Source organism: Nannobrachium achirus (genome assembly GCF_963921795.1).
Source record: "Nannobrachium achirus genome assembly, chromosome: 16".
NCBI classification, from domain to species: Eukaryota; Metazoa; Chordata; class Actinopteri; order Myctophiformes; family Myctophidae; genus Nannobrachium; species Nannobrachium achirus.
The window spans coordinates 49,410,493-49,427,806 of record NC_137823.1 but is presented as its reverse complement, the minus strand read 5'-3'; the positions used below and the strand labels follow the sequence as shown (position 1 = coordinate 49,427,806).

Here is a 17,314-nt window from a genome sequence, read left to right as displayed (position 1 = left end):
CTGTTTGGAGCTTTAACTTTAAGGCAACTGGGGCATCGCGATACCAAACGAGGATTCCATAATCAATGAGGGGCCCAATAATAGCACCTCCTAGGGTCTTTCGAGTTTTAATATAGGCAACCCTATGCAAGAAACAAATTTGTTGGTTGACTTTATTGATTACCTTGGTAGTCATTTTTTCACTGGATAGGTTAGCCTCCAGGATGCAACCCAGGTAGCAGATGTGTTTTTTTCCTGTTATCACAGTGTCACCTACTTTAATTGTGAAGTTCTCTGGTTTACAGGTGGAGGTTTTGAGACCAGCCCTCCAACGCACCCTAGAGGCATGGAGAGGTTTTGACCAGGAGCTGAGTGAGATCCTCCGTCACACCACCAGGGTGCGCTGCACTCTTCAGCTTCAGTGCAATAGTCTGTACTCACACAAGCAGGCAGAGGCATATGTAGACCAACTTCAGGTGAGTAAGATAAGTATTGTGGTTGCAACAAGACTATAGTACTTTTCCAACTTTTGATGTTCATGTTATTGACAAATTCTGCTGGGGAGACCCCTGGGGGTTCTCTGACCACTCTGTGTTCGGCATGTAGTCCATCCTCAGTGAGTAACTGTATTGTAAAGTTAGGTGCTGACAACCAAACAGACTCAAAGGTGTTTTATGTCCACAGCAAGTCCAGGAGAAGGCCAGTGAAGGGGAGGAGCTCTGTGCTGCTGTGGACCAATCATATCAGCATCTGCGGAACACAGTCGATCCCGGCACTGCCCAGCTGTTGAATAAGAGAATGGAAGAGGAGAAAACACGGTCAGAGCACAATATAGATGACACATTTTGATTTCTAGTACTTGGGTAGGATAAATCTATGCATGTCTGTTTATCTAAATGTGATCTGTTACATGTATTTTTATGTCATGAATTCTCATCTCTAAATTCATAATTGGCGTTCAAAAAATAAACCACACTCGGCACAAATCTGTTTGCGACTCCCTAGGTCAGTGTTTCCCAAACACTGGGTTGGGACCCATTTTATGGGTCGCAGACAGATTTGTATTGGTCCCTTTGTTTTTTTGTTTCCTACATTTAGTTTTTTTAATTATCATTCAAAATAATTATTCATAAGCCTTTTTTTCATGAATTCAAAAACAAAATTCAATGTTTTTTTGGTTAGTAACTTTATGAAGAAATCAAAGAAAAACAACAAAAGTTTAAGAAGTAGTGCAAATAGCCGATCTACAAGCTCACAGCGCGGCGCGAAGCGACGAGTTGTGAGCTTGTAGATCTGCTGTTTTCACTCGTTTGCGTCCCGGGCAAAGGTCTAATCTCTCTTTTGGGTGATGATGAGCTCTAACAAGTTTGGGAACCACTGCCGTAGGTGGAGGAGCGTGGTGCAGGAGGTGAACCAGGAGCTCCTGAGGGCTCGGGAGGTGCTCTCCCTCTGGAACGGGTACATCCAGCTCTATGACCACTGCTCCCTGCGCCTGCAACAACTACGCAGCCAGTGGGAGGCGCTGACACGCTCCCAAATAACCCCACCACATGATACACAGTCAGAGCTTGATGCAGTGGAGGTGAGTTCAGCCTTTTGTGGAGTGGTGTAAAGTAACTAAGTACATTTTCACGGGTACTGTACATTTCAAGAGGTCACGGGTAAATAAACGGCACGCACGCATGCTTGCTAAGCAAAATCAGGGACCTTTATAGCAAAACCCCCCATAGGGATACAATATAGTACAATAGCAATACATTGATTGACATATTAGCTTGAATCAGCAGACATACAATCGCAGGTATTTGAGCCTATACCAGAGTCTGATCAAAAGGTGGAGGCTGGGGAGGTACTGTAGCTAACAGAGGAGATGTCAGAGAGAGCTCAGCCCTGTTCCCACAGGTTGAGGGAGGTAAATCTCTGTCTCTCTCATGGTAGCCAAGTACATGATCAGCTGTCATTGTTCCATGACAACCATACTCAACTACATCCATGCTACCATGTCTAACTATGGGGACTTCATTGTTATATTATTCACGGTCAGTCACCTTGTGGTCTAAACATTAGATCAGCTCTTCTTACAACGAACTATGTTATGTACCTCAAATTAATTCAGAATCTGGGCAGCTCATGATACTAGACTGGCAGTGTTCAAGCTGGAGTCACATAAGATAAGATATCAATTTGATTTATTGATTGCCCAGTTTGAAATTCAGGTGTCAAGCTTCTATTGCTGGTCTATATTAGCACATACATGTACAAACTACATAGCACATGCATTGTAATAATAATAACTACTACTACTTCCTCCCAAGGGGGACATTCTGTATTTTCAGCCCAACCCAGCTGATTTGCTGCCCACAAGGAACGTGTGAGCAATTAGGGGTTCACTCAGGGACACACATCGACATTGCTACCCTGGCCTGGAATCGAACCAGGGCTCTGGTTCCCTAGGCGGGCTCCCTAACCATTCAGCTATTGTGTTATGTAGTGCATACTGTAATGCCTTGGAATAAATTCGGCATCAACTAGCTGTTCTCTTTGTCCCATCCTTGACTACTGGAATCTAACCCCAATTACACCTGAACTTGAAATAAGCTTGCATCGCGACTAGAGTGTGCAGCGGCATTCTCTCTCTCTCTCATAAGATCACTTTGTGACAGCAAAGGCTGTGAGAGAGAGACTGGCTGTCTTCTGACAATCTGACACTGTAGATGATGCACATACTGTATACACTGATTAACACTTTGCCAGCCGAAATAGAATGGCTTGTTGTAGATTAGCCGTGAAATTTCTATTATTATATTATGATCTGAACCGCAGTCATTTTACAAGACATTCAGCGCTATATCACGTGGTCTTCATCCCCCATTACCATACCGTGATCCCGTTGTATACTCACCACAGTTCCCAGTGAAATTCTTCAATCTGCATTGGCTTAGAGTGGGGGTTTCGGCCGACGCATCTTATCCCCGTGCGTTTCGCGTGCGCGATCCGTTCACGTAAATGTCGGCTCAAATAATCCACGTATGACTCAAGAGTAGATATGAGCATTTTCGCTCGCATAGCCCCCAGCACTCCTGCTATACTAGAAAATGGACGGCTGCTGGGAATTCTCTGCAAGGAATGGACCTGACGTCACTTCTGCTTCATGTCAGACGAGCCATGCGCTATCGATGGACGAGTGGTGACTAGGGAAGGTTAGACGATCGCCGATTTTCGGATAAAAATCATTTATTTCGTTTTTAATGACCCAGTACGGTAAAAGACGGCGCGGCTGAGACTCCTTGCTCAGATGTCCGGTATATTCCGGTTTTAATATTAACGGGCTCCCCGTGGCTTGCAAAGTGTTAATGATAGGCACATGCTGGAAACACACACAAGGACGTGCAGGGATATGTGAGGGTTGTTTAAGAAGCCGTACTGGGTTCCTAAAGGGTTGTTGCGGGCAGTACTGTACTGGGTATGTGAAGGGCAGTCTATGACGTCAGTCATCATTGATGTCAGTACCGGGACGTCTGTCGCCTCCTGTTTGGACAAAGGCCAAGGACAGATGTGCACACTGACAATGAATTCATAGATACTATACTGTGGATGATGAGCTGCATCTATCCAATGACTCACTTCGCAAAGAGCATCAAGGGCCCACAAAATGGTTCAGAGACTCCTGAGCACACACATTCATTCTTGCTTTCCTCGTACATCATTAACAGGATGGCAGTTCATTTCAGAGTAGTCTAATGGACTGTATGCTTGAATCACACATTGCTTATTACCTTGCTCTCTCTCTCTCTCTCATCTCTCTCACTCTCACTCTCAACACACGCACGCACGCACGCACGCACGCACGCACACACACACACACACACACACACACACACACATGCTGTGAAATGCTCTTAAACTAAATTGGGATGTATTTTTTTCTGAGAACTGGGAACATTGGTTACAGGAAACAGGTAGCACTCACAAAATGGAGTTGACGTCATTGCGTAAACAAGCTCTCCCTGTGGATCTCCACCGCCCAATTATTTTCTGTCTCTGCGCATTTCAGCAGCAAATATAACAGAAAATACCTAAAGCTAGAACTCTTTTGACTGCCAAACTATGTTGATGTTGGATTGTACTATGCAGCCAGTATGTCTTTCTTGTCAAAACAACTTGTATATTTTCCTTGATAGTCTTTATGTGCAGAGGGACTGTAAATGCATCAGTCATGAGGTGGGAAGTGAATAAGTACTTGTTAGTGACATTCTTGTTATTAAGGTGTTTCCTTTTTCAAGTGTTATCCTCTTTTTGTCAGAAATTGCAGGATGACATCGTAGATTTGCAGAGCAGCATGGGAAATATGTCTACGACGTCCAAACTTCTTATTGGCCAGCTGGAACCCCTGCCTGCCAATGCCATCCAATCAAAGACCACATTGCTGTCACGTGACGTCCTGCTACTTGGCCAAACATTGTCAGGGGCAAAGGCACATCTTCAGGTGAGAAAGTTGATCAAATGTTAGTCATATTTCTATGAATCAATGAAGATTTACCCATTGCAAAACCATAAGACAGCGATGATGCCACATTATGATTCACATGTCACTGTACGGTGCTAAATGATTCTTACATTTTTAAATGATCAACAGTGTATTATTTTTATTCAGAAATATTGTCATTTGTTCATAAGTGTTGCTTAAGTTGGGGCCAATATAATTAAAGTGATATTTTTTGATTAAGACAAAACGTTAATTGTAAAAACAAATGTAGGTGTTTGTTAAGTAGCAGTGGTTCCCCCATCTCTTTGGGGCGGCATAGCTCAGGGGTAGAGAAACCGTTCTTAGAGCACGAAGGGTTCCCAGTTCGAATCCGGGCTCCCCCTGAGTTAATGTCGAAGAGTCCTTGAGCAAGACTAGCCGCAAATTGCAACACCAGATTTTATTTTAATCGGATGAATCTAGGGTTGCAATACCTCCCATAGGGATCCAATGCATCAAAACGTTCCTTTGCTATCTGATTGTATTAAACAACTTCAAACTCACCAATATTGTGGCTCTATGGAAAGCTTGGAATTTACTCTTGCTATCTGCAAAGTGTTTGTTTCTGAAAAATCCACCGTAGACATGTTAGGAGCTACTTTCTATCAAGAAATTGGCTTCAGGTGATAATTCTTTCTAAGTGCTGGAGTTTGGAAGCGCTTGTGGGAAGTCACTCAGCAGTCCTGTTTACCACCTGGTTCTGAATGTCACATAATGCAGGAGGCAGCGGGACGCTGCGTAATAGAAGACGAGCGCTTCCGAAGTTCAACACTTGGAAAATAAACCATGTCTGCTCGGATTTCTTGACAGAAAATAAATCATAACAATTCTACTGTGGATTTTTCAGAAACAAACACTTTGCAGATAGCAAGAGTAAATTCCAAGCTTTCCATAGAGCCACAATATTGGTGAGTTTGAAGTTGTTTAATACAATCAGATAGCACAGGAACGTTTTGATGCATTGGATCCCTATGGGAGGTAATGCAACCCTAGATTCATCCGATTAAAATAAAATCTAGTGTTGCAATTTGCGGCTAGAGCAAGACTCTGAACCCCTAATTGCTCCTGGTGAGTAGGTTGGTGCCTTGCATGGTTTCCTCCGCCACCGGTGTATGAATGTGTGCGTGAATGGGTGAATGTAATGCACAATCTATGTAAAGCGCCTTGGATAAAAGCGCTATATAAATGCACCATTTACCATTTATCTCTTTAGTAATCAGACACATTTTCAGGTGGGTTAATTTAATCATTTTAGGAGAGAAACAAGATGTTCTGTGTCCATGATTTGTTCTCTATGTACGTACAGTAGTACTTGGCACAACATGTTCTGTAGCAATGGTCTGTTCTCTTATGTACAGGAGGACTTGGCACAACATAAGACGTTCTGTACTAGTTTGGAGGCCCTTGAGCAGCAAGCACAGAACATTCTGCACAGGCTGCCAACCAGCTTGAGTGAAATCACCTCTGTGAAGGTGAGGTGCACTCCCTGATGTGTTAATGTGTCCGGCCTACTGAATGTAAGAAAAGGTCTTGATTTTAGGTCTTCATGTGTCCTTCATCAACACTTGGCCATCACTGTCTGTATGTTAAGTAATTGGACGTGGTACGTTTTCTTTCCAGACACAGAGATAATATAGAAGTAAGGTATAGAAAAGGTGAGGTAAAAAAACGAAATAAAATTACACAGTATTGGACTAAGTACTTTTTACTTATGTACTGTACTTTTACTTTTACTTTTACTCCACTATATTTATTTGAAAACTATAGTTACTAGTTACTTTGCTGATATAAATTATAATATCTTAAAACATACTATTAAAACATACTATTTTATACCGTGGCTATTTGAAAATAGCCGATCTACAAGCTCACAACGCGTGGCATCGCGACGCGCTGTGAGCTTGTAGATCTGCTATTTTCAAACATTTTGTACTTTTACTTTTAGTACTTTAAGTACATTTTGATGCCAATACTTTTCTCAAGTAAATTTTGAATTCTGGACTTGTAATTAAGTACTTCTACAATGCTGTATTGATACTTTTACTAAAATAGAAAATGTGAGTACTTTTTCCACCACTGATTGGTGGATCACCACTGATTGGTGATTGTTGAGACAAGCCATGTATCATCTATTGTTACACAAGTTCTGTGACATAACTGTATATAAATTATATATAATTTGAGAGATGACACCTTTGTCTTTCCTTCTGCCAAATAGAAGCTTGTGTCTGAGCTGAATGATGTGTTCCCATCACTGGTTGATCTCAGTGTGATGAGCTGCAGTGTGAGGCCTACCCAGCACCAGGCTGACAGGCTGCAAGCACTCAAAAGGGACTGGCTCCAAGGCCTGCTCCACGTATCTCACATCAACAGGTAGGCTTGTTTCAGTGTACAGAAAACTATGCTCATGGCAAGAGTCTTATTTTAAATATACATATATTTTTAATTTATGCAATATTATGAGCCATTCTGTAGAAGTCATGCATTATTGAATGCAATAGACCTGATCACTCTACTATGCCCCTTTTCAAACTTAAAGGGATATTTCACTTTCAAAAAAACTTTTGGTCATTTTATTGTTTAATCAGGCTTTTATGAACACGCTGAACAGTTTTTAATTTGCTTAATTAAATATTTAGATATTTGATGTAAATGTTACCAGGCCCTCCTCCTGCAGGAGGCCTCACATACACACCCATTGTAACTTCAAATTCCATTTTAACCATGATAGATTCATTAAAACACCCGTTATTTTTTCTGGTGACTCATAATACCCTCCTAATACGTGAGCAGGCCGTGTTTTTTCAATAACTTTTTTCATTTATTTGTAATAATATTTTATTGTATTTAATTTTTTCCATTTTCCAAAAGAATTATTAAAAAGAAATGAAAAAGGTTATTGAAAAAACACGGCCTGCTCACATATTAGGAGGGTAGTATGAGTCACCAGAAAAAATAATGGGTGTTTTTAATTAATCTATCATGGTTAAAATGGAGTTTGAAGTTACAATGGGTGTGTATGTGGCGAGGAACTGGGCCTGGAGGGCCTGGTAACATTTACATCAAATATCTAAATATTGAATCAAGCAAATTAAAAACTGTTCAGGGTGTTCATAAAAGCCTGATTAGACGATAAAATTACCAAAAGTTTTTTTGAAAGTGGAATATCCCTTTAACACGAGCTTGTGACTATAGGTAATCCCACCTGCAAAAAGCAAGATAATGTGCAGTGCCCATATGATTCATAAATAATGATGAGGTCATTTCAATCAATGTCTGTGTGTGTGCCTATGATACAGTACTCTTGTGCATGTGTAATATCAGGGAACTGCAGAAGAAGATTCAGCACTCCCAGAGCTTTCAAGAAAAGAGTGAAAACTTGAAAGCTCTTCAGAGCAAGTTGGAGGTGGACCTGGTGGACAGAAGATGTGAAAGCTACTCCAGCCTTAAAGAGATGCTGACCCTCCATCAGGTAACAAGGCATCAGTCATTTTACAGATAGTAAGATCTGACGTTAACATGTAGAAAGGCAGGACAAGACCTGCATCCAATCACAGTGGTTCTCAACCTGTGGGTTGGGACCCCCAGGGGTGTTCCCAAATTATTTTGGGGGGTCCCCAGACGATTAAATTAATGTGCAACATTGTTTTCTCACTCAACAGTAAACAGACCAACATAAAGTTTATGTTTATGGAAGGTATCTGCACATTTCTAAAGTGACAATTGAAGGACTTTTTAATACCTCTAAAATGACAAATGAAACATTGGCCAAATTGTCCAATATTAGAGTCTGAAATTGTGAAAATAGAACCTTCTTATACAACATGTAATTCCTCAACTCTTGCTCGTGCTTGTCAGGGTGGGTTAAAATATTATTATTTTGGGGGTCATGGCCTGAAAAGGTTGAGAACCACTGTCCTCTCAGACAAGCAGGTGTTTGTCCACCCTGACCATCCTTATGTTGGCAACTGTCATGCACCAGCCTCTTGTTTAATTAAGAGCTTGGTTAATGCAGGCCGGGGTGACTTGGTACACTGTCAGGGTTAATCTCTGCTTGTTGAAGGGAATGCTGGTAAATAAGTGTTCTTCTCTGAGGCCAGGTTGAGAAAGCCCTTTTGGATCATGTAAAGTGTCTGCTAAATAGCTCATGTTAAGCAATCCTCAGGATGTATACAGTGTCTGCCTTATAAAAAAAATATAACTCTGCAATTGTATGCTGCCCATTATACAACACACGTCTCAGACAGACAGATGAGTGACATTCCGACCGACCTTTATTGGTCCCGTGGGGGGAATTCAGTTGTCATCAGTAATGAAGAAAATATTATTTATTATTATATTATTTCAAGTTGTGAGATTTAGTTTATCTTTCCCAGATGTGTGTTATAAAAGGGGTTTGAAATATTTGACAAAGTATGGTCAGATTGGTCACTTAAAAAATTATAATAATAACAAATGAACACATACTATATGACACTAATTCTAAATATTTGTATTATCCTTTATTTATAATGTGTAAGTCACATCATCCACATTAGCACCAATTTATAGTTTATAACTCAGGTAGACATTAGCTGTGGATGGAATCACAAAATGGAATCAATCCAAGTACAGAACACCTGGTCTCATATTTGATCTCACACATGCTTCTCATTGTTTTCACAGAGATACCAGAGTGATATAATGACCGGATACCAGCTCCTGCAGGGGCACCTCTGTGAAGCCGTTTTCTCCCTGGATAATCTAACGGAAGAGCAAAGGTAACCCCCTGATAGACCCAGTACATTTTCACTATTAATTATAAGTGGAGAGTTCCAAAATGCTCAAGTTGCAGTTAAGTAGACGACTCCCTAAATGCACATTAATTTATTTTATTGCAGAAAAGTACAAGCAAGATAATAGCTTATAACCTTACAGGCCATCTCCTCATGTTGACTGGTACTCCGTTTTTCAAGTTCCCCCGGGCTTAAACGTCCTTCCACTTTATTTACCCCTACGCTACTAAAGTACTTCAAAATTAATACATCTTCATCTAGCTCTTTTCTGTACTCGGCAGCCTAAAGGCGGAAAAATCCCCCAAATCCAAAGACAATGTTTATTTTCAAATAGCTTACAAACCCATTCCTGTGGAAACAAAGAGTCTGGCGTGGCCTCCGTGGCCAATCTTTCGCCATTCATATATCGTAGTTAATTAACTAGCTTTATAGCTATTGGTGCAGCTAGATTAATAACCGCATGCGTAGCCACAATGTACACAGGAGCCAAAATCTGTAGCGGTCGAGAAATCAAAGTTTGCCGTCTTGCACCGGTGCATAAGCACTGTCATGTCATAAACCAATTAAAAGTGAGCTTTTCAGCCTGTGTTACTCCCTTATTACCGTGATAGCGTTCAAACAGTGAGTACTTAATGCACGCTCACACACGCATGCCCCCCAAGGAACACCCACACACCAGACAGGCAGTGTCTCTGGGTGCTTCCTGCCCTGGAAAGAAAGGCTACCTGGCTCCCTCTGAGGCGCCGTCTGCCCATAACTCAACTTGTGCAGTCAGTGTGGAAAAGTTCTTAAGGCTTTTGAAGACGAGAACACATGAAAGACCTCTTCTTTCACAAACCTGTGCTTAGAAGACAAAGTTTAGTTTGCAGATATCCTGGGTTGTGTGGTTTACAGCAGTGGTTCTCGACCTTTTCAGGCCACGACCCCCAAAATAATCATATTTGAACTGGGGACCCCCCCACCTTGACGAGCACTAAGAGTTGAGGCATTACATTATGTATAACACGGTTCTATTGTGAAAATAGCTGATCTATTTTCACAATTTATGCCTCTAATATTTGACAATTTGGCCAATGTTTAATTTGTCATTTTAGAGGTATTAAAATTTTCACTTTAGAAATGTTTATATAACCTCTATACACTTAAACTTCTTGTTGGGTTGTTTACTGTGAGTCAGAAAACAATGTTGCACATTAAGCCAATCATCTGAGGACCCCCCAAAATTATTTGGGGACCCCCCTGGGAGTCCCGACCCACAGGTTGAGAACCACTGCTGTACTAGCCACCTTCAACTCTATCCCCATTTTGAGAATGTCATTATAGGCGATAATATATTCCACAATTTCCCCAACTTGCTACTATAGTCATAACAACAAAGCCAGCTACAACAAAGTATAAAATAGTTGTTTGGTGGTTAAAGATGGCATGCATTATCTTATGTTTCCATGCCATTACATTAGGTTAGGTTGGAGCCATCAGCATGTACTGTCTGTGTTTAATGTGATTGTGTTGCTGGGGTTTAGGGCAGGGGTTTTCAAAGTGGGTGACGGGGCACCCTGGGGTGCCGCGACGGCAGTCCAGGGGTGCCGCGAGATCATTTGATAATATTTGGAATTTATTTGGACACTTGAAAAAATATTTAGTATCATTTTAAACTTGAAGTACAAAGTTATTTTCAGTCAGTTCTAACCAAAATGGCTATTATCTCGATGTTTTCCTCGCAACATAATCACTAGAATATCGTCACTGTTGGGCAGAAACCTTGTATCTCCAAGTTTCAAATGTGTGTGTCTTTTGGTAAAGCAAAGCTCTGCTTCATCATACAAGACTGTCACACAAAGCTAGTGAAAACAGCCGATCTACAAGCACACCGTTGTGTGCTTGTAGATCTGCTGTTTTCACTAGTTTAGTAGTTTAGTATGATAAATACAAAACGAACGGTTTTGGACATAATGTTTCCACCTGACAACGACGATATGCTATAAATATAAGGTGCTGGGAGTGAAAATTATAATGTAGGGGTGCCTCGGATTAAAAAACAATATTTATGGGATACCCCTGAGACAAAAAAGTTTAGGAACCCCTGGTTTAGGGGGTATCCAAGCTAACTGCTGATCCAAACATATTGAATCATGAAACCTTTTGTGATGCTTCTGGCACAGATGTGAACGTATGGCCGATGTGGCGCGTGTGAAAGAGAGCTGGCAGAGCTGTGTGGCTCTGGTGGAGCAGCGCAAGGCCTCGGTGCAGGAGCAGTTCAGTCAGTGGAGTTGCTACAACCACACTTTGAAGCCACTGCAGAGGCTGCTGAGCAACGTCGACCCTCTGCTGCCCCCTGCCGGGCCGGCTGTCTACACGCTGCAGCAGCTACGGACCTCTGTGGACAGTTATCAGGTAAGAAGAACCGGTTGTTCTTCTTGATTTTATATATATTTTTTAGGTTTCCTGAACTCAATTACACCCCAAAAAACGGAACTTTGAACATTCAGTGGATTTTCTGTGGTCTGGGGTTTTCAGAATAATTAGGCACAGAAAAGTGAAATGATTGCCCCCAAGGCTTTCACAGTCCCTTAATCCTGCCCCCTCTCCTCCCAGCCCCTCCCCTCCCCTCTCTTTCTCCCCCAGTGGGGACTGAGATGAGGTGATGATTGACAGGCAAAATCTTTTTTTTTTCATAGCAACTGAAAAGGCGTTAGAACACAGAGAGAAGAAAAAAACTCACTGGTTCACTGTGAAGTGAATTCTTCAGTTAAAACCTTTTAATACTCGTTTGAAGGACCATGATAAAGACTTTTATGTTTTGTAAAAACTGCATGCTATGAGACCTTTAAGTATATCGTCACTGTCGGGCAGAAACCTCGTATCTCCAAGTTTCACATTTGTAAAAAAAAAAATCGCAAAGTAAAGCACTGCTTCATCACAAAAGTAGTGAAAACAGCTGTAGATCGGCTGTTTTCACTAGTTTAAATCATTTTAAAAATGATAAATACAAAACAACCGGTTTTGGACATACAAGGTTTCCACCCGACAACGGCAATATATTTGTATCAGCTGGTAAGTTAAAGGAAGTGCCCCTCGCTTCATCTTCCCAGCGTCTTGAAGAGACCCTGGGTTTGCATGCCACTGCCTACAGCCAGACGCTGGAGGCAGGTGAGCGGCTACGTGCGTCCATGACCGAGCCTCAGAGTCAGAAGCGACTGGAGGAAGAGCTCCAAGCACTGCAGGACAAATGGGAGAATACATGCACACGGCTGGAGAGACGGAGAGACCTGGTCAACACTGTCATTCAGGTAGCAGCCCTCAAATCGAAGCTGTTCTGTAACTAACTGCATTCACCAGACGTCGCAATTCTAACTAGTGTGAATGTAATTCACAAGAAAGACTTCCTGGTGAGATAGAAACCAGCAGATGCCCTGGTAGGATAGAAGAAACAGAAGTACCACAGATCCTGGTAGGATAGAAGTACAGTAAGTAAGTGAGTAATCGATAGAAAACTAGTCATTTTGGGGGTGAACTATCCCTTTAACTCAGGGGTCTTCAACGTTTTCAGGCCAAGGACCCCGTAGTTGAGAGAGGAAGCAGGGACCCCCACAACCCTTTTCATCGATTCCATATCGTTTCATTGTTTGACAGCACAATCATCAGTGTATTTTGGATTCATGTAAATTGGTGTTTCAGATATTTAACCACTTGAACCGTCAATACTTAATAAACTTGACCTTTCACTAGTCTATACTTAGTCAGCTCTTTTTCCCTTGCACACCAAATCTCTTTGCCAAAAATAGCCGATCTAATAGCTTGTAGATCTGCTATTTTGGCTCAAGTTCTCAGAATTAGGACACTAGGGTTCAAGTGGTTAATTTAAAAAAGGAGAAAAAAGGTTTCTCTCACACAAAGATTTGGCAGCCCCCCTGTAGTAACTCTGAGGACCCCCCTTGAAGACCCCTGCTTTATCTTCCAGTATCTGTACCATCTGATGGATTAGTGTTGGATCAACATTCGGTTTCAGAAACTCCTGATAGTGGAGCTCTTGGCTGCCCTTGAAACGTCTCTTAGATTGTTACATTATTATAATTTTTTACCTCACTGGGTTCTGGAGTGGAATGACTGGGAATGGCATGCATGTACAGTATGTGCCAGTGTCTCTGTCTATGACATCATCATTGGATTGAGTTATGAAGGTGTCTGTGTGTAGGGATGTGTACGCTGCCCTGACTGTAACCCTTGTTGGTATTCTGAGTGGGTGATGGGAGTTGTCTGTTGACCCATATACCTAACCCCGTTCCACCCTACCGAACCCCCCAGCAAGGCACACCATGCAGAGACACACACACACTCACTCACTCACTCATGCACGCAGATGGGTGAGCTGAGTTGTACTGGAAAAGAGGGTCCAAAGAGGGATCAGAATCCGCTTCATTGTCATGTCACAGAGTTACAGATGTAAAGAAGTTGGTGAAATTCATTTTTGTGCACACTTCCCATCATATGGTTATTTCCATAGAAGAAAGAGAGGGAAGAAGGGGGGGAAGGGAGATCAAACAAGAAAAAACAAATTACCGGTATCTATATTTACACATGGTACCCATACTACCCAAGATACGTACGCACTTAAGCATTGCCGAGCCATGAAGCCCATAGGCCAGGAGCCTATCTCCTGTTTCTGTAGCGTGAGGCAGCTTGATGTACATGTACACCCCCTGGACATGACGCTAGTATGTCGCAGGGATTTACCCCCAATAATCCAACCCTTGATAGCTGAGTGCCAAGCTGGGAGGCACTGGGTCCCATATTTCAGTCCCTTGTATGACCCGCCCGGGGATTGAACCCCGACCTCCCATAAGATATATGCATAAGCATATAGCAGCAGATGTATGCTGTCTATACTGATAAAAGAGCAGCTATAATCTAGATGTGATCCCCATCCACGGCCCAGCTGGTCAAAATGGCAGAAGAAAATACTCTCTGTCTGACGTACAGAGGAATTGGACACAGCGTGCCCAGAGTCAGATCTGGATGCTGATAACATTGGGGGAAAATAATAACGGGACAGCTCATGAAAACATTAAATCAAAGTGAAACTGGAGAAATGCAAGCACGCCAACACATTTGCAGCGTAACCCAGGATCACTGCTGTGTGTTGTTGAACGTACATTGATCCTGTGGATCAATGCTTCTCTGTGGCCAGTTTCCAAGCACTGTATCAATACACAATAGGCTTAGGTTTATGGACTTGATTTACAGCACAAGCTGGGATAATCTTTCCTTTACCATGGTATGGTGTATGAAGGTATGTGTTTGTGTTTCGTGTTGTTAAGTCAAGTATAAGCACTGGTAGGACCCAGTCACAGGACACATTGAAAACAAAGTTCAGTCCGGTTTTGTAATTGTGATCATTGACGAAAACTAAATAAAAATGAAATAAAAACTAAGCTGTGATGACTAAAACTAAGACTAAATATATTGACAATTTCATCAACAAAATAAAAACTAGACTAAAATGTTGGGGAGGGACTAGTGAAGAAGAATCATTTTATGTTTGGTTGCTCTCAGGTGTTGCGTGCTGAAAATAGCCGATCTGCTATTTTCAGCACGCAACCAAGTGTAAAATCAGTCATTATGATGCCATCAAGGCCTGCCAAAATACATTTTAGTTGACTAAATCAACTGTAGATTTAGTCGCCTAAAAACGTATGATATTTAGTCGACTAAAATTAGACTAAAACTAAAACTTTTCAGGTGACTAAATTATGACTAAAATTAAATTACATTTTATTCAAAAGACTATGACTATAAAATGTGCTGTCAAAAACAACATTGGTCCGTGTGTGAGTGACGCTTGCAGCTTTGGTAATTGCTTGCATCGTACATATGTGCTTTTTCTCACAGGGGGGATCAGGGTTGTGTTAACCCCTTCCAGGTCGGTGCATGAAGCCAAGCAGCTTTTCAGTGGCGGAGTTGGGGGTAGTAAAACAGTATCCTCTCAGAGATTGGGGAAATCCCTCTGGATGAGATAACAGTGTCTGTAGTGATATGACCAACACAGAACCATAAGCAAGAGCCAGCTAAGCCATTATACCATCATCTTACAGAAAATGTAGCAGCTGAAAATAGAATTAATTCAATTAAATCGCCAATATGTTATGTTTTAATACATTGATGCCATGGTTTGAAAAAACATCTTGCTTGTCTGTTAGAGACGCCTGACCAGGAAAATCTGGGAACACATGATGTGACCCAGTGTGAGAAAAAGGGGGGCCCAGCATTTGACAGGAGAGTGATCTGAGTTTGGTCAGAACATTTCTTCAAGCAATTGACCTAAAAGTCAAAACTGAAATTGTCTTGTAAATGTGATAACAATTTATAATACTGTACATATCAATTCAGGTTACATTCCACTTAGGGATGAAAGTCACCACTTAGTTGTTAAATCGAATCAGCTGATCACAGGTTGTCCGTCTTGACTTGGAAAAGAGTATAGCAACGTTTCAATCCCTTGCCTTTTCAGTGATGTTGAGAATATACAGTACCACTAAATTGAGTTTAGAGCACAATATATACAACTTTCTTCCAGGACTGGGTGAAGTGTCAGGGCGGACTTGCTCTCAGAACACAACAACTGAACCAACTGAAGAGCTGCATGAAGGAACCACAGCCAGGGAGACCAGATGACCTGCTCCAGGACGAAGAAGAACTCCTTCAGGTCAGGAGAAAAAGGGAAAGAAAGAGTGAATGTGTATTTTAATTGAACAAAAGTTGTGCTAGATGTCTGGAGAGCTTAGAAACAAGAATCACATCATTGTAAAAACTAAGCTCTAACAAATGGATGCAGGTATGTAACCTGTCCGAGGCTATAGTAATACGTGTAAAGGCTGGATGCCGAGCAAGGACAGTGTGTGGGAGTTTGTGTTCATGTCAATATTTTGTTCATGTTTGCTTCATTTATAGAATGTAACATTGATTTGTCAGAGAAAGCTTCAGCCTCGCCTCCTCCTCGCAACCATTATTCTCGCGTCCACCCTGTTACCCCATAGACCCGTAGCGTGCCTCTATTATGAGTTCACCCTCCCTTTTTTTTACCCCCTTTCCCTCGTCCTTTGCCCCTTCCTTTCACTCCCCACCCCCTTCTCTACCCCCCTTACCCTCCCCCTCCCCTGTCAACAGCGATTTAATCCCTCTGACCACAGAGAGAGAGAGAAAGAGAGAGAGAGAGGGAGAGCGAGAGAGCTAGAGAAGGGGGTACACAACCTATCAATGTGTCTGTGGGGTGTCTGACCGTGTGTGTGTGTGTGTGTGTGTGTGTGTGTGTGTGTGTGTGTGTGTGTGTGTGTGTGTGTGTGTGTGTGTGTGTGTGTGTGTGTGTGTGTGTGTGTGTGTGTGTGTGTGTGTGTGTGTGTGTGGGTGGGTGGGTGTGGGTGTTATGCAGGAGAAGGAGCTTTCTCTGGAGCATTTGGCCAGTGGTCTCAGGGAGCTCGCCACCATGAGGATGGACCTGTCCCAGTACGTGGCGGCCGGGGACACGGCTCTGCTGGAGCAACAGCTGGAGCAACTCCACTGTCAGTGGGAAGAACTCTGCATGAAGGTGAGAGAGAGAGAGACTGAGAGAGAGAGAGAGAGAGAGACTGAGAGAGAGACTGAGAGAGAGCCTGAGAGAGAGAGAGAGAGAGACCGAGACCAAGAAACATAGAGACAGACAGAGAGAGAGAGAGAGAGTGAGAGATAAGGAGGGAAAACTTCCTAACTCAATTTGGCATGGTCAGTAGCACAAAACCTTGTCCTTGGCTGGACACACACACACACACACACACACACACACACACACACACACACACACACACACACACACACACACACACACACACACACACACACACACACACACCTCCTATCTGAAAATAGTCTAGCATAGTAGCTAGACAAGTGTAATTTAGGTTTCTCCCAGATATTACATTAGTTATTAGTTTAGTTGGTTAAAATGACAACATTTAGAATTGCTTGACATTTCCACTGTGAATTTGACATTTTGTGGGATAGA

At 42.2% G+C, this 17,314-nt stretch overlaps 1 protein-coding gene across 1 annotated transcript in view; it reads left to right on the top strand.

Annotated features, from left to right (window-relative positions):
- LOC308301112 (nesprin-2-like) overlaps positions 1–17,314 on the top strand; it is a gene marked incomplete at its 5' end in the record, with an annotated part of 93,378 nt that overhangs the window by 48,449 nt on the left and 27,615 nt on the right. The window contains 12 exons of the mRNA XM_080745008.1: positions 285–455; positions 664–797; positions 1,366–1,561; positions 4,283–4,465; positions 5,863–5,976; positions 6,723–6,877; positions 7,829–7,976; positions 9,170–9,264; positions 11,442–11,673; positions 12,372–12,569; positions 15,854–15,982; positions 16,706–16,861. Coding sequence (XP_080601134.1) covers positions 285–455; positions 664–797; positions 1,366–1,561; positions 4,283–4,465; positions 5,863–5,976; positions 6,723–6,877; positions 7,829–7,976; positions 9,170–9,264; positions 11,442–11,673; positions 12,372–12,569; positions 15,854–15,982; positions 16,706–16,861 — 1,911 coding nt within the window. The remainder of the gene's footprint in view (positions 1–284; positions 456–663; positions 798–1,365; positions 1,562–4,282; positions 4,466–5,862; positions 5,977–6,722; positions 6,878–7,828; positions 7,977–9,169; positions 9,265–11,441; positions 11,674–12,371; positions 12,570–15,853; positions 15,983–16,705; positions 16,862–17,314) is intronic.